This window comes from Polypterus senegalus, chromosome 13 (assembly GCF_016835505.1).
Source record: "Polypterus senegalus isolate Bchr_013 chromosome 13, ASM1683550v1, whole genome shotgun sequence".
NCBI lineage: Eukaryota > Metazoa > Chordata > Cladistia > Polypteriformes > Polypteridae > Polypterus > Polypterus senegalus.
The window spans coordinates 96,286,922-96,305,879 of record NC_053166.1 but is presented as its reverse complement, the minus strand read 5'-3'; the positions used below and the strand labels follow the sequence as shown (position 1 = coordinate 96,305,879).

Below are 18,958 nucleotides of genomic sequence, written 5' to 3'. Positions count from 1 at the left end.
ACCGTGCCAGAGAGACCCACCCATTGACTAAGGTGATTTCTAAGAATGTTGTGATCAATGGTGTCAAATGCAGCACTCAGATCTAAGATGAGAACAGATAAATGGCCTCTGTCTGCATTCACTCGCAAATCATTTACTACTTTAACGAGTGCAGTTTCTGTGCTGTGATTTGTTCTAAAACCCGACTGAAATTTATCAAGACCACCGAAATAAGAATGTACATTGGTTTCGTTTAGCGCAGGGAAGCCGCCTACCAAATTTCGTGAAGATGGGGCCATAAATAAGAAAGTTCAACATGGCGGACGTTGTCAACTGTTATCGACCATTATGACCGTTACGTGTAGAATTTCAAAATGAAACCTGCTTAACTTTTGTAAGTAAGCTGTAAGGAATAAGCCTGCCAAATGTCAGCTTTCTACCTACACGGGAAGTTGGAGAATTAGTGATGAGTCAGTGATTGAGTGAGTGAGTGAGTGAGTGAGTCAGTGAGGGCTTTGCCTTTTATTAGTATTGATGACAACCCCCAGCCCCCCCAAACCAAACTAAGTTATAAGATCACGACACAGCCATAACTAAAAACGATTTTCACTTTCCCCTCTAAGTTATAAGTTCACGACAAGCGTCTTTACTTGATAAGCACTTATCTTTACTGCACAGCCATAACTAAAATGATATTCACCCCCAGCCCCCTCAAACCAAACTAAGTTATAAGATCACGACACAGCCATAACTAAAAACTATTTTCACTCCCCCCTCTAAGTTTTAAACTAATAGTAAGAAAATAAATATACAATTTTCTAAAAACGTTATAAGTTGCACTAGAATCAAAAGGAAGAAAATACATAGCCACTTTGTATATTTCACTGGTTCAAAACAATTAAGCTAAAAGACTTGTTTTTCAATTACTTCCCCCTATCGGAAGATGAAAAATATGGATTTAACCATATGATCGACCACGGCCTGTCTCTTTAATTTAATTACCATGCCGTAACAAGGCAGTGCCTTTCTGATTACATGATAATAATCTAAAATGCTTACCTGCTGTTTTAGGCCTCAGCAATAACTTTCTGAAAATATTCACACAACTGCGCTTATAAACTCACGACACACAAAACCTCAATTTATAAACAATAGATTCAAAACTAATATTATAAAATTAAATATACACTTATCCTGCATGCAAAGCTACGCATATGTGTGACTTTCTAAAAAATATTCACTCCTAAAGTTCTAAGTTATAAACCCACCATACACGGCCTCATTTTATAAACACTAGATTCATAATTAACATTAAGAAATTAAATACAGTATATGCACGTCTTGCCTTTATAGCTATGTGTAACTTTCTGAAAATATTCACAGACCCGCGCTAAGATATAAACTCATGACACACACAACCTCATTTTTAGTCATGCATAGTTCTGCGTAGCCGTAACTGTCTTAAAAACTCTATAAAGTGAAATATTCACTTACCCGGCGCTTAAGACAAGTCCATGCAAATGTGCCTCCTTTTATAAATCCGGGGAAATAAACTTTCTTTCACCGCCAGTAAGCATTTCGAGACCCAGGAAGCCTCCTGCCATGCGACCACATTTGGCCTCCAATTTTAAATGGAGAACAAACTTTCTTTCACGGGACATGGACACCTCTGGTGTTAAACTTCACTTGATCAATAGCGAGAACCACGAAGCCCCCTGCCAGGCGACCACATTTGGCCGCCAATGTTAAACACTTTGGAAACAAACTTTAGTGTTAAAATATTTATTGTAACAATTCATGCTTTTTTATTTAATGAAATCGGAAAATCATACGATTATTAAACCAACCCCAAGCCATTCAACAGGGTTTGAGAATAAAGAATATAAGTTGCCTTTAAAATTCATAAGACCCTGCTCTTTCTTAACTCGTTAATCGGCTAAATGTCAAAGCCTTTTTACATACCTATGGTCTAAGAACAATATTATTAGATGAACTACTTCCTACTAACGATTCTCTCTTATATACCAAAATGCACAATGAACTTTAAAAGCTCGTGAGAAAAGTTATTAAAAACCTCCGCGTTGAGCACAGCGGTTTCTCGCTGTATATGGTAATTGATAAAAAGTTATTTATATGCTGAGCACAAACACAGCTCTTTCTGATACTGTATTTCAGCCACATTAATCGTGTAAATGTCAAAATTGATCTCGTTTCATATGGTTTGCATGTATCCCCATTTACATCAACTTTAAAATACATGTGCCTACCTAAGAAACGATCTCTCGGTAAAACATAACGTTTACATGATTTAAGCCCTTTCAAATTGATATCATTCATATCTAACTTGACCCTATAATGCTGAAGTCACAAAAAATCACTAGATGCATAAAGCGAAATGTTAAAAGAAAAAATGTACAGAACGTGTGCTCCCCAACTGTAAAGCCACGCCCTTTTCTACATTACTTTTGACAACTCCATGCTGCAGTGCACTATCCAGTTAATGGCATCCTTACTGTCTCTCTGTTGGTGTGGTCAGGCTTTAGGGAAATGCCCGCCTCATTGTTAGTAAATAACAATTTAACCCTAAATGCATTGTCATTTAGATTCAAGCTATTATCACTCCATCCTTTTTTGATCGTAGAAAACAAGTTTACCTTTAAAGAGCTGACATTCAAAATGGTAGACGTGGGTGGACAGTGCTCCGAACGAAAAAATGGGTTCACTGTTTTGAAGGGGTCACCATAATAATATTCTTTGTGGAGCTCAGTGGCTATGACCTTAAGCTTTATGCCGATAATCAAACGGTAAGTACATTGGCTTTCATTTGTTTATCCTGGGTGTCTCACCAACTTCCTCCTGACAAAACTCAAACTGCTTGAAGAGCAAAATTTCCAGTAAATGCAGAGAGTTTAGTGGAGGCCCACAGTGACAAAGCTTTGGGGCAAGGCTTTCTATATTTTTCCCTGACTTTACATGATACACTAGAAGTTCTGATTCCCCAGGTACTTTTGACATGCTACATAATGCACAAGGCAAATTTTCTTTACATCAAGATTGTATGCATTTAGCTCGGATTGATTAATCCAGGAAAGGAAATTTCAGGTTTGCTCAGGCTGAATCTGGGTGTAATATGAAAACAGTATTAATAAACAGTAGCTTGGGTTTTCTTTATCAGGATCATTTGAATAAGCCACAACCATCCATACATTTTCAGGATGTGGTATCAGAACCTGTTCCTGCAGTTTTGGGGAAAACTATTCTAAATCAGACTTACATTGCATAAACATAACCAACATGTGGAGGACCCAACCTTTTAAGTACATATGTTCATTTGTGAACATGATTAATCCAAGGCCAGGCACAAGGTCTGGCACGCCACCTACTATATTTAGGGCTCATGCCATTGCAGGAAACAAGTCCAATTTGGAGTTAGTAATTAACCAGATATACATGTTTTTGTGAAATACCATGAGAAAGCCCATGTAGATAGAGAGAGAACATATAAACATTATACAGATAGGGTCAGGATTTCAACTCAGCTTTGAGGGGCTGTGAGGCAGTACTGCTACCTTCTGTTCCCCATGGTTAGAATTCAACAAATTCACTTTCCTCAACACGGTAAAAGTGCACAAACTACCGTATTTACATTCAGCAAAATTTAAGAAAGACTCTGATACATTTTATAAATCCATCATTTGTTTTTTGACTAAAAGTTATCAATGCAGAATGGCCACTGTATTGGTAAATTGATATTTTGTGTAAAGCCAAAATGATCATCCTGATGATTTTTTTCGTTTAATCCCTTTAACATTCCACACTTTGTTAATGTGGGCTTCCCTTAATCCATGGCAAAAATTACAACCAGGATCCTGTAGCATTTGAAAGTGTTACTACATCTGTAGTGGCCATAATTTGTAATACTTTGTAATACCTTGTTGACCTGAATATGGCATTCTCTCAGATCTATTCGGTGGTTTGCCGGAATTGTGCTATTTAGGGATATTATCCAGGATAATGTAGGAAAAGTTAAGATGACAATTACCACCAAAAATATAGTGTACTTAAAACATAACATTTAAGACATAGCTTCTTAGAGACAGAAAATGCAACCACCATAATTCTGTGTTAAAGAAAGGTTATAAGTAAATAAAGTGTTAAAGCTTAGGCACCAAAATGTGACCATAATGTACAATCCAGCAAAAGGATGGAGTGATAATAGCTTGAATCTAAATGACAATGCATTTAGGGTTAAATTGTTATTTACTAACAATGAGGCGGGCATTTCCCTAAAGTCTGACCACACCAAAAGAGAGACAGTAAGGATGCCATTAACTGGATAGTGCACTGCAGCATGGAGTTGTCAAAAGCGTATAGAAAAGGGTGTGGCTTTACAGTTGGGGAGCACACGTTCTGTACATTTTTTCTTTTAACATTTCGCTTTATGCATCTAGTGATTTTTTGTGACTTTAGCATTATAGGGTCAAGTTGAATATGAATGATATCAATTGGAAAGGGCTTAAATCATGTAAACGTTATGTTTTACCGAGAGATCATTTCTTAGGTAGCCACGTGTATTTTAAAGTTGATGTAAATAGGGATACATGCAAACCATATGAAACAAGATCAATTTTGACATTTACACGATTAACGCAGCTGAAATACAGTATCAGAAAGAGCTGTGTTTGTAGTCAGCATATAAATAACTTTTTATCAAGTACCATATACAGCGAGAAACCGCTGTGCTCAACACGGAGGTTTTTAATAACTTTTCTCGCAAGCTTTTAAAGTTCATTGTGCATTTTGGTATATAAGAGAGAATCGTTAGTAGGAAGTAGTTCATCTAATAATATTGTTCTTAGACCATAGGTATGTAAAAAGGCTTTGACATTTAGCCGATTAACGAGTTAAGAAAGAGCATGGTCTTATGAATTTTAAAGGCAACTTATATTCTTTTTCTCAAACCCTGTTGAATGGCTTGGGGTTGGTTTAATAATCATATGATTTTCCAATTTCATTAAATAAAAAAGCATGAATTGTTACAATAAATATTTTAACACTAATGTTTGTTTCCCAAGTGTTTAAAATTGGCAGCCAAATGTGGTCGCCTGGCAGATGGCTTCGTGGTTCTCGCTATTGATCAACTGAAGTTTAACACCAGAGGTGTCCATGTCCTGTGAAAGAAAGTTTGTTCTCCATTTAAATTTGGCAGCCAAATGTGGTCGCATGGCAGGAGGCTTCCTGGGTCTCGAAATGCCTACTGGCGGTGAAAGAAAGTTTACTTCCCCGGATTTATAAAAGTAGGCACACTTGCGTGGACTTGTCTTACGCGCTGGGTAAGTGAATATTTCACTTTATAGAGTTTTTAAGACAGTTACGGCTACGCAGAACTATGCATGACTAAAAATGAGGTCGTGTGTGTTGTGAGTTTATATCTTAGCGCGGGTCTGTGAATATTTTCAGAAAGTTACACATAGCTATAATGGCAAGACGTGTATATACTGTATTTAATTTCTTAATGTTAATTATGAATCTAGTGTTTATAAAATGAGGCTGTGTATGGTGAGTTTATAACTTACAACTTTAGGAGTGAATATTTTTTAGAAAGTCACACATATGCGTGGCTTTGCATGCAGGATAAGTGGATATTTAATTTTATAATATTAGTTTTGAATCTAGTGTTTATAAAATGAAGTTGTGTGTGTCGTGAGTTTATAAGCGCAGTTGTGTGAATATTTTCAGAAAGTTTACACATAGCTATGACGGTAAGACGAGTGAATATTAATTTTGAATCTAGTGTTTATAAAATGAGGACGTGTGTGTCGTTAGTTTATAACTTAGAACGGGGGTGAATATTTTCAGAAAGTTATTGCTGAGGCCTAAAACAGCAGGTAAGCATTTTAGATTATTATCATGTAATCAGAAAGGCACTGCCTTGTTATGGCATTGTAATTAAATTAAAGAGACAGGCTGTCGTCGATCATATGGTTAAATCCATATTTGACATCTTCCGATGGGGGAAGTAATTGAAAAACAAGTCTTTTAGCTTAATTGTTTTGTACCAGTCAAATTTACAAAGTGGCTATGTATTTTATTTCTTTTAATTCTAGTGCAACTTATAACATTTTTAGAAAATTGTATATTTATTTTCATACTATTAGTTTATAACTTAGAGGGGGGAGTGAAAATCGTTTTTAGTTATGGCTGTGTCGTAATCTTAGTTTGGTTTGAGGGGGCTGGGGTGAACATCATTTTAGTTATGGCTGGGCAGGAAAGATAAGTGCTTATCAAATAAAAATGCGTGTTGTGAACTTATAACTTAGAGCAGAGAGTCTCTATCGTTTTTAGAAAATTGTATATTTATTTTCTTGTATGTGGGTTGGGTTTTTAGTGGGGTGTGTTTTTGCTGTTTTTCTTTGTCCTGACTACGTTGTGGTTGTCAGCTTATTGAAGTAATAAGGAAAGTGAATAAAAACCATTAATTAGTTCTTTTATTTGATAATTTACTACCACATTTATTTTCTTACTATTAGTTTATAACTTAGAGCAGGTGTGTGAATATTTTATAGCGTTTTTATGTGGTCGCACATATGCGTGGCTTTGCATGTAGGATAAGTGTATATTTAATTTTATAATATTAGTTTTGAATCTAGTGTTTATAAAATGAGATCGTGCGTGTCGTGAGTTTATAAGCGCAGGGGTGTGAATATTTTCAGAAAGTTACACATAGCTATGACTGCAAGATAAGTGTATATTTAATTTCTTAATATTAATTTTGAACCTAGTGTTTATAAAATAAACCCACGTGTCCTAAGTTTATAGCTTATAAATACATAGTCATACTTTTATAGTTTCATATTTACATAAATTATATTTTCATATTTTCCTAAATTATATTTTCATATTTTTTATATTTTCATAAATCATATTGGGGCGGGGCTTAACGGCATCAATCATATTTGGGGGCGGGGCTTAAAGTCATCAATCAAACTAACACCTATTTTGACAGCTGCTGTCTATATGTACTACTACCATCTATTCATGTCTTGTTTAATTTTTTCCATGTAGAGAGAAAACTTTATTGAAAAAGAGCTTTATATTTACTTGCGATATTTACCCCTAGATATTTAACCTGATCTGCTAAGATAAATGGGAAGGTCCGATATTGTGTGCTATAGAATTCACTGGAAAAAGCACACTTTTATTCAAATTGATTTTCAGTCCAGATATCTTTTGAAAATCCATTAATGCTTTTAGTTGACTCTTGACTAATCATTTCAACTTATCAGAAGATTTTGTGTGACTGTCCGTAGATATATTCCAGAAGAGGCTAACAGTTCTTTCCAGGATTGGAAGTTGCCTTGATTATTGCCTGCTGTGATCAATTGTATAGCCTGAAAAACAGGAGATAAAGTTTAACACTAGAATTACCAGAGCCTACGAAAAAACTCGTAGATCCGTCCCACATTAAATCGCTTCTTAAATCCGTTCGCACCTCTCCCCCAGCGTCTTTTGTCTTCTAAATGTGCCGATAAAGACAAGCTGCAAGCAGCCGGCTATTCCATTCCCCCACCGACTTAGAACATGCACGAACTTCTCCCAGCTCATGCCTTGATTGATTATCTGGGAGTGAAGTGGAGTGGAAATAATAGATCGTTATTTGGAACACATGCATTTCATGTGTGTTCCATTTCTACAGTAATCTGTGTTAACACATTTTTAAAACAGAAATGTTTTTTCATATTCTTGTAGTAAATGGCAAAATGTAGGCATAAACTATAGAACGTATGAAGCCTGAAGTCCAAATATCAAAGAAACACTTTCACAAAAGGTACAAATATATAACAAAACAAGTGTGCTTTTATTCAAAAATATAACTACAGAAAAAAAAGCCACATGGTAATCAAAAGGTCACGAGTCCAATCCTGCACGGCTCCGTTTTGAGAAGTGAAATGCTCTTATTCTTACTATTTTAGAATAAAAACATAAATTTGATTTCAGTCTGTAACAGCCGGTGTAATTTATGATACTTGTAAAGGTTAGCTTTGTTTTGTTTTTTTATTCACATTTCATTCTCTCAGTCGCATTCAGAATCCTTCCCTACCCATCTGACACTGCTGTTTTCACATAAAGACGCGCTATAGCTCTGCAGTATATCACGATACATACTAAGGGATCTGACACACAAACACTGGCGAATCTGCCTTCTACGTATCTATAGCTATAGCGCATCTTTATGTGATCCAAATAAATAACATTTGAGCTATAGAGCGTCTTTATGTGAAAACAGCAGTGTCAGATGCGGGGGCGGATCCTGAATGTGACTGAGAGAATTAAGCTGAATTTAAAAAAAAAAGCTAACCTTTACAATTATCATACATTTACTCTGGCTGTTACAGACTGACTGAAATCAAATGTATGTTTTTATTCTAAAATAGTATAGTACATGCAATATTATTTGAAAATGAACAGCGTCAGATTGGGCGTATATTCAAACCCGATCTGACGCTGTTCGTTTTCAAATAATATTGTATTAGTGCGATGATGTTTTCACATATATTGTCTCTTTCTTTCATCTTGTGGTTTGTAATCAGTGACCGCGTGTTTTTTTTTCCCCGATCTTGCCAGTCCCCACATGTTGCTGTATGGTGGTGTTTCTTTTGTACTCCAGGACATGCAGAGGACAGAATAGTACAGAGCAGTAAGTTCAGCGCTATATGTAATCAGACAGACAGACAGGCAGAGAAGTCACTAGATATATAAATAAACAGGGAAGGCATTGTATAATAGATAAATAAAAAAACAACTAAGGGGATAGATATATAGATAGATAGGAAGGAAAGGCACTATATGATAGGCAGACAGGGAAGCTGCTATATGATAATAAAATTACTGTTATTACTATATAGATAGACAGGGAGTTCGGGCAGGCAGGCAGAGCGGCGAAGGTTAAAAATAAAAAAAAATAACATTTTCTCCCGAGTGGGGAATCAAACTTGGGTCTTTGAGGCACAGCAAGCCTGCTATGCTCTAATTCAGCAAATCTTACCAGTACACCACAGAAGCTGTCATGTCATTCTTGAACCTTTTGTGAAAGTGTTTATTTGATCTTTAGACTTCAGGCTTCACACATTTTATACTTTATGCCTACATTTTGTAACATTTATTACTAAAATATGAAAAAGTTTCTGTTTTAATATGAAAAAGTTTCTGTTTTAACAATGTGTTTGCACAGATTACTGTAGAAACAGAACACACATGAAATGCGAGTGTTCCAAATAACGATATATTATTTCCACTCTAAAACTCCACTTCACTCCCAGATGATCAATCAAGGCATGAGCTGGGAGAAGTTCGTGCACGTTCTAAGTCGGTGGGGGGAAGGAATAACTGGCTGCTTGCAGCTTGTCTTTATCGGCACATTTAGAAGACAAAAGACGCTGGCGGAGAGTTGTGAACGGTTTTAAGGTGGGCCGGATCTGCGAGTTTTTTCGTAGACTCTGGTAATTCTAGTGTTAAGTGATATGAGCACAGAAAGTTTTTTGTTCTATTTTGAAGTTAGCAGAAATTCAAACTGAGACCTGCTAAAAATGTATGAAGATATTGGTAGCCTCCTTGATTTAAACAGTGAGACAAAATAAGCAACCAAGAAAAAGGCAGAGAAAACAGATTAAGATAGTGAATAAAAGCACAATTACCACTGCATTACCACTGCCCCATTTGATGTAGCAGGATCTTAGATGTCTGGTATATCCCTCACATGTCTACTGTGAGCTTCCAAGAGAACAATTGTTAAGTAAACTTTGTTAACATGTTTTCCATAGCCATGCAGAAAGTTTTCAAGTTTGAAGGACTAGTCAAGCATGTAAAATTGCATAAAATAATGACTTTTGTGAAAGCTAAGGTTTATTATCCTCTACATCCATATATTGCCTGTTTGTGCTACAATACAAGTATATTGTGGTCTAAGTCACTACAACCATTCCATGCAAATGACTCACTAAAAACTGATGTATGTACATTTTCAACACAAATTTTCATCAGGTACGCATCAAACAATCAAGCTTGTCTCCTTGCTACCATGTCAGCTTGGTAAATGCAGTCCTGCTAATATACGCAGGCATATCAAATATTAATTGGTTATAGCTGTTTCCAGCAAAAGGATTGAACTGCATGAACCTTTTTATCACTTAGTACATGACATAATTAAAAAAAAAAAAAAGATCTGAATCGTCTTACGTGCAATTTACCTGAAGAACTCTTGACATTTATTTCCTTTTTATTCAGACAATTTACAGGCCCAGATACAAATGACATGTTATCTGACAGCTAGGGTCGGTGCCACCATTAAGGTTAATGCCTAGAGTGCAGATCATAAGGAAGAGCAAAGACACAGGTTCACAGGTTAGCTACCAAACAGTCAGTTGGCACACCATAACATAAGCTTGGCTGAAGGTGCAAAATAACCTAGCTACGGCACATTTTACAGTGGAGCCGTATTTGTTCATCCAGAAAACTGCAAAAACTGACTTCTTCTTAATTTGATTACATTTTACAGTGAGTTTAAAAAGATTGAAGAAACCACAATTTTGATAGGTAAATTTTGATAGGGCTGGTAAAAATTAATATTATAGGAAATTAAAATAAAAAAAGATTAAATTCCTGGTCAGGTGTTGTGAAAATAAAACAGAATGTTTTCCTTGAACCAAATTATAGTGTAATGACAGTTAAACATAACAACCTGGGAGTTTTGTTAAGTGCATCTCACAGTTTGCAAATAATCTTATGAAACTGTACACACACAAGTATGTTGAATATCTACATGTGACTGCAAATGTGTTGCTGAGGTTTTGTAATCTGCTCTTAATGGTGATATTCATTCTTTTTCACAGTAGTCTTGAGGAAATCTGATGCCAGAGATCAGAATATTTAAATATCCAAACAAAGTATTTTGATTGTTTGATTGTTTTTGTTTTAAACTTAATATTACCGAGTTTCATTTTTTTCCCTTGTTCTCATTTTTTCATTAATTATTTTATTTCTCTTTCTATGTTGTTCTATTTCTTTCTATGTCTCAAGGCCCTCAAGGTTACAATGTCCAAGCATCCCTCCTGTTTTAGACTTGTGGACTTTCTAGCATCACAACTACCTCCTACAGGGGTTCCTGGTAGAAAGATTCTCTTCTGTGGTCCTGTACGGGATCTTTGTCCACTTGCTCCCAACAATGTCAACACTATGGCTGCTGCAGCAATAGCTGGCCACAACCTGGGCTTCAGTGGAGTCACTGGCTGTCTTGTAGCTGACCCAGAGTGAGTAGTTATTGTTCTCTGGTAATGGTTTAGAGCTTTAGAGTTTACTGTCTGCTAAGAAGGGTTCGATGCAAAGCACAGGATTGTGGATTCAATTGTTTACATCTCTTTGTAAAATATTGTGCTTACTGCACTATTTTCATAATTTGGGTCCCAATATACTGTATGTCATATTTAGAAAGTGTTCTTTTTTTAAGTATTATTTGTTTTTATAATATGACAATTAAAACTAACTTTCAGTAAAACACAATCGCAAGGTTTAAAAAGTCTGTTCAGCCAGAAATACAATCAATGCTGCGTATTACAGAAACAGGTTAAGATGTGATATCACAAACCATACTAAATATTTTGTAAATAGTCTAACCGTTGTTTAAATCAAGATTGGTTAATGGCACTTTGTAGCTGAGAGAGTTTGGCCAGGCAAGATACAGCATCATAAACACAATTTCAAAAATGGTACTCAAAGAGAAATGGGTACACGCGGGTATACGTGGGTAACACATCTTTATTGTGGGAGACTCCCTTCTGGCCTGTTAAACTACATTCTTTTACACTTGTGTCCCAATCCCTTGCATCGTGTGTGTCCTCATTTGCCTGGGCTATCTGGTCATGTTATCGATGATGTCGGGGTCAAGAGGATCCCAGAAGGGACTAGGATCATGGAGCCAAGCCGCAACAGCACACAATATACATACTTTAATGCATTTCATCATAAAAATGATAATATACATCCTAGTATTCAAACAGCACCCAGCTCCAAGAGGATAGCTCTTGGAAATCTAAATCGACTTAGAAGCCAGCCATAATCATTTGTATATACACGCTTTATTCTATTGAACTGAATTCCTTTATTGTCATTTTATGGTAAAATGAGATTCAATATTCAACTCCTCCATAACTTATTTTTCTATAAATCAAAAAAAAAAAAATGCAATGATAATGCAATATATTGTTGTCCGTACATTGACCTGGCAAAATTTTACAATGGATGCCCTTTCTGACAAAACCCTCCCCTTTTATCCGGGCTTGGAACTGGCATAAAGAAACACACCGGTTTGTTCATCCCCTTTGGCTGGGTTACCACACACAAATATGATAAACTGGTTAAAATTCTCTCTTTGGTGCACTGAGAGTAACAATGCTTAAGCAGCTATCATATTTGAAGTAGTTTGGCCATTCTGTGCACCATTATATTGTTATAATGATTAGAATGTTATAGAATGATAAATGATATGCTGTTAACCTTTGTGTATTTGATAAAGCCCGCTTCATGGATGTTAATCTAAAAAAGAAGAGCAGATCACAGAAACAGTAGCCCTGCTTTGATGCTGGGTGCCTCCAGTTTGCAAAACCGAGCAGAAAAATGCTTACGCAAGGTATGAAGATGCCATGATATTATGCATGGCTTTACGACAAGTTTTTTATATCTCAAAGTGGGCATGGAAATGGGCTTACACAACATTTTGCGTGAGTGGACAATAAAGGTGACTGTTCCACTGATTGGGTAGAAAGCAATATTATCACTTTATGTAGTGGAAGGAGATTACTAATCATTATTGGGGAGAGCATGGTTAAATAAAATCACATTGGATTGGCCAAATGTATATATGCTGTTCACAGGGGAAATAAAATTGGATATAGTTCTTAGTAGACTTGCTGAGTTGTTTTCTGGTGAGCTGGGGAGCATGAAGTACATCACTGTCACACTTACCACAAAACCAAAATTACTGAAGGCCTTTTTCAACCATAGTTTGACACTAAATTGAATTCCATAGTTAAGTATGGTATTCTGGAACTTGTGATTATAAGTGAATGGGCTACTCCTATTGTACCTGTGATGATAAAGAAATAGATCAGTTCAAATATGTTGGGACTTTAATGTGGCCATCAATCCTGTGTTGTCTGTAGAACAGTACCCCATATAGATGATCCATTTGCAGACCTTGGTGGGTGACATAAATTCTGCAAAATAGACCTGTCTCAGGCATATCTCCAAATGCATGTTCAGCCAAAATCTAGAAAATTACAGTGCATCCAGAAAGTATTCACAGCGCATCACTTTTTCCACATTTTGTTATGTTACAGCCTTATTCCAAAATGGATTAAAGTAATTTTTTTCGTCAGAATTCTACACACAACCCCCCCATAATGACAACGTGAAAAAAGTTTACTTGAGGTTTTTGCAAATTTATTAAAAATATGTCCTGCTATTAAGAAAAAAGTACCACCTATGGAGGTGTCAGAAACTCCATGAGCCCCAATCTTTGACATTTCCTTCAACTATTTCACTTTAAACAGATGCTTACACTGAACATTGTTATCCTGTTCAACACAGATGACTTCTAACTATCTAGACTTCTACAACTCCAAGAATGGGGGTTTCGTGCATCGTCTTTTGGGAAAAAGGAGGTGTTTGTCTCTCAAGTAAAAGTAAAAAGAACATGTTGAGTTATTCTCAGTGCCTGTAGTTATTATTATTTCTCACAGAAAAGCACAGTTCTTTACCCATTTTATACAGAATTGTAAAATTATTATTCTTGATTCATCTCATGGTTTGGAATATTTTATTTAAAGTTCAAATAATGCTTACCATTCAGATTTTTTTTTAAAATCGTTTAGTTTCGGGATATTCATCAAACCCACTGTGATATTTTCCATGTATCATTTTGCGAATGCTTTTTTAGAAAAGCATTTCTTTATTTATGCTAGCAGGGCCACTTGCTTGCCTCCTAAAACAACCTTGTGGAATGTGTTGTTGCTTATTGGTATCTTAAATGTCATCTATAATGGCTTCTGATTTCTGTAATCCATTTAGAGTCACAGTAAACTTTTAGTGTTTTCCATAAAAATTGCCCATGTTGTAAAAAAATATGCAATAACCACCATAATTTAGGCAACATTCCCACTACTAGGTTCTCATGTTACCATCTGCACAGCTATTTTCACATCATTTACAAAATAATGCTAAAATGACTGAAAACACATATGATGTAATTGTCCACCTGAACTGGGTATGCATGCAGCATAGACATTTAAAAAGGGGCATACATTGTGTGATTTTGTCACCATTTCTAAGCCCAATTTGCTGTCACTGACTGATTTTCTGAATAGTCCCGTGGTTTACCTTTATCAGTTGTCATTTTATGTGCAGTATTAGAGGGTTTTTGATGCCCAATTTGCTATCGCACAATCATGTCAGAAATATTTGTTGGCTGTCTTTACCATGAGCGGTTTAACAAGCTGATTTTCTGATGTTGCATCAACTTTTTTTCAAATTCATTGTGCAGCAACCACAGTGAGTGTGCATTGTACTATGTACTGTGCTTTACCATAGTCTGCACACTCACATTGTGGCATGTCAATCGGAGCAAGTGTGCTCATGCAGTTTGAGAACAAATACGACTGGTGACTCTGTCATGCAATGTGACTAGTCACTTGACTACAGCTTCTAAAACTCACACGTAACCATCACAACAAATCTAATGGAAAGCAACTCTTCCATACCTACTATTTTGGAATATGGTTTTCTACCATGGAGGGTGACCAATCAGGGAATAAGACATTGTAATGAGCAAGATCCAATCAGTAAAGAGCCATGGAATAAGCACAAAGCAACCATAATGAGATGTAGTCTGCATATTTTCAGAAACCTTTGTTTTCACCTGTCAACCTGTTGCGCCAGCAATTTCAAATACCTCCAGTTCTGGAAAGCATTTTCAAAAGTATTAGTTTTCATCAGTTGAAACCTGGGGGTAGTATAGATGAAAGACAAAAATGGAGACAAATGTCTGAGTTTTTAAATAAAAACTTAAGAGTGTGGAATTGAGCCTTGGTCAGCACCACAGCAAAGTGTATTTTACAATGTTGATTTCCATCCATCCATACATTATCCAACCCTCTATATCCTAACTACAGGGTCACGGGGGTCTGCTGGACCCAATCCCAGCCAACACAGGGTGCAAAGCAGGAAACAAACCCCGGGCAGGGCACCAGTCCACGGCAGACAATGTTAATTTGTTAATTTTAATTCTTCATATATTTGGGACCTTATTGAATATAAGGGTATTTATTGTTACAGATTTATTTACAGCAATCAATCTACTGTATTACCATAGATCCCGTTATATAAGCCAAGAATTTCGTCCTAGATTTTTGGCTTGGAGTTTGGGGGTCGGTTTATACAACGAGAATCGTTTCAGATTCAAAATTTCCAGTGCAATATCGGTTTTGCCAATGAATACGGAAGTAAATAATGACGAAACCACAGAGCCATCTTTCAGATGAAGAAGTAACTTTGCATGCCGGTACTTTAAATTAAATAAAGAATTTATTCAAAAAAGTGTTTTAGTTGTTGATTTTATTAATAAAATTTATAATAAATTATCGGGAAGTTTAAAATGAAATTTTTTGTTTTGATTTACGACCAACATCTTGCGTTAGGAAACGGATGCGGTCACGTGTATCCGCTTGTGCGATTGTAAACAAACAACCGAGAGTGTTAGTAGCGTTAGTCGGACCCCAGATACATGTGTTTGTGGATGTCATTGCAGTGATTTACCTATATATATAATTCATTAAGACCATGCAAGCAAGACACATATTTGCTAAGGAAGGAAGAGAAGGTAAAAGAAAGCGATCACAATCGAAACAAAGATGGACATTGTGTGGAAATATCAACGGCAAATACATGTAATTTAGTAGGTAGAGAAGGGGTTCGGCTAATATACCGGGTCGGCCTGTATTCCGAGATCTATGGTACTTTCCCTAAAAGAGTTCATCAACAAATTGCCTGACTCCAAAAAACATGATATATTAGCCAAAATCCTTGTTTACTCGACCAAACACGAGCGAACGTGGAGATAGCAAATGATGTCATCCATTCCGCAGTTGCTAATTTACAAATACAGCATCCTGAGGCGCTTGTAAAAAATTGCTGGAGACTTTAAACATGTAACGCTGGACAAAACATTACCTGCCTTCTCCCAGTATGTGGATTGTAACACCCTGGGAAATAGGACTATTGACCTACTGTATGCAAGCGTTAAAGATGCAGCGCCACCCCGCTGCCTGCGCTTCGGAAAGTAGATCCTAACCTGGTTCTGCTTCAGCCTCACTACAAAAAAAGTGAGGGAGCTACCTACAACCACACACTCATTGAGGAAGTGGACCCCTGAGGCAGAGTAGGCTCTGAGAAACTGCTTTGGAACTACGGACTGGGATATCCTGCAGGGATCACATAGTGAAAACATCGAGGAGGTTGTTGACTGCACTACTGATTACATCAACCTCTGTATGGACATTGTAGTTCCAGTAAGAACAGTATGCTGCTATGTTAACAACAAGCCATTGATTACAAGTGACATCAAGGGCCTTTTGAACCAAAAGAAAAGGGCTTTTAAAGGCGGTGATCAGCATGAGCTCAAGCACGTGCAGAAGGAACTCTGAGTCCAGCTCAGGGCGGCGAAGGAGCAGTAGAGGAGAAAGCTGGAGCAGAAGCTGCAGAATAACAGCATGAAGGAAGTGTGGGATGGGATGAAGATCATCACTGGCTGCAGCTCGAAGCGGGGTGCCACCATCGAAAGAGACGTGGAGAGAGCAAACCAAATGAACAACTTCTTTAACAGGTTTGACCACCCTAACCCACTCTCACCTCGGAGTACTGCATCCTCCAACCATCCTTCTGCTGATACCAGCATAGGAGAAACATCCCCACCCACAATTACAGCAGCGCAGGTGAGCAGAGAGCTGAGGAGACTTCGTCCCAACAAAGCAGCGGGTCCAGATGGAGTATCGCCACGACTGCTGAAGGCCTATGCACTGGAGCTGGGGAGTCCTCTACAGCGCATCTTTAACCTGAGCCTGGAACAGGGGAGAGTCCCGAGGCTTTGGAAAACATCTTGTATCACCCCAGTCCCAAAGGTATCACGTCCTAGTGAGCTGAATGACTTCCGGCCTGTTGCTCTGACGTCACATGTGATGAAGACCATGGAGCAGCTGCTGCTTGACCACCTGAGGCCACAGGTCCACAGCGCCCTTGACCCTCTGCAGTTCGCATACCTGGGGAAGGTGGGAGCGGAGGATGCCATCATCTATAAGCTACACTGATCCCTCTCCCACTTGGACAGAGGCAGTGGTGCTGTAAGAATTATGATTTTGGACTTCTGTAGCGCCTTCAACACCATCCAACCTCTGCTCTTTAGGGACAAGCTGACAGAGATGGGAGTAGATTCACACCTGGTGGCATGGATCGTGGACTATCTTACTGACAGACCTCAGTATGTGCGTCTCGGGAACTGCAGGTCTGACAATGTGGTCAGCAACACAGGAGCACCGCAAGGGACTATACTTTCTCCAGTCCTGTTCAGCATATATACATCAGACTTCCAATACAACTCAGAGTCCTGCCACGTGCAAAAGCTCGCTGACGACACTGCTCTGGTGGCTGCATCAGGAGTGGGCAGGAGGAGGAGTATAGGAAGCTAATCAAGGGCTTTGTTAAATGGTGCGACTCAAACCACTTACACCTGAACACCAGCAAGACCAAGGAACTGGTGATGGATTTTAGAAAGCCCAGGCCCCTCATGGACCCCATGGTCAGAGGAGACTGTGTGCAGATGGTACGGACCTATAAATACCTGGGAGTGCAGCTGGATGATAAATTGGACTGGACTGCCAATACTGATGCTCTGTATAAGAAAGGTCAGAGCCGACTATACTTCCTTAGAAGGCTGGCGTCCTTCAACATCTGCAATAAGATGCTGCAGATGTTCTACCAGACAGTTGTGGCAAGTGCCATCTTCTACGTGATGGTGTGCTGAGGAGGCAGCATAAAGAAAAAGGATGCCTCACACCTGGATAAACTTGTGAGGAAGGCAGGCTCTATTGTAGGAATGAAGCTGGACAGTTTAACATCCATGGCAGAGCGACGGGCACTGAGCAGGCTCCTGTCAGTCATGGAGAATCCACTGCACTCACTGAACAGTGTCATCTCCAGGCAAAGGAGCAGCTTCAGCGGCAGACTGCTTTCACTGTCCTGCTCCACTGACAGACTGAGGAGATTGTTCCTCACCCATACTATTTGACTCTTCAATTCCACCCAGGAGATTGTTCTTCACCCATACTATTTAACTCTTCAATTTTACCCATGGGGTAAACGTTAACATTATTCAACGTTATTGTCTGTTTTTACCTGCATTTTTATTACTCTTTAATTTAATATTGTTTTTTGTATCAGTATGCTGCTGCTGGATTATGTGAATTTCCCCTTGGGATTAATAAAGTATCTATCTATCTATCTATCTATCTATCTATCTATCTATCTATCTATCTATCTATCTATCTATCTATCTATCTATCTATCTATCTATCTATCTATCTATCTATCTATCAAAAAGATATGGTTTGGGTCAAAAGGACTTTCTGGCATCATGATAATCCTAAAGACAACTCAACAGCAACAAAGAAATGGCTGACTGAAAAAAATGAAGGTTTAGCAGTATTTAAATTATCTCTGGACTTTAAAGCACTTTGAGCTACATTATTTGTATGAAAATGTGCTATATAAATAAATTTTGTTGTAATAAAAACCCTATATCTGATTAGAAGGGAACAAGCCATGAGCATGAGACATGACGGCATCAAAGAACTGTAAAAATGCTGCATCTAAGAACTAT

General features: G+C 37.6%; 1 protein-coding gene across 2 annotated transcripts in view; it reads left to right on the top strand.

Moving 5' to 3' along the window:
- aspdh (aspartate dehydrogenase domain containing) overlaps window positions 1–18,958 on the top strand; it is a 68,569-nt gene that overhangs the window by 30,704 nt on the left and 18,907 nt on the right. For both annotated transcript variants that reach the window (XR_005636302.1, XM_039776075.1), the window contains exon 6: window positions 11,056–11,285. Coding sequence is in view for 1 of the 2 variants with exons in the window: in XM_039776075.1 (XP_039632009.1) it covers window positions 11,056–11,285 (230 nt within the window). In the remaining variant the exon portion in view is untranslated. The remainder of the gene's footprint in view (window positions 1–11,055; window positions 11,286–18,958) is intronic.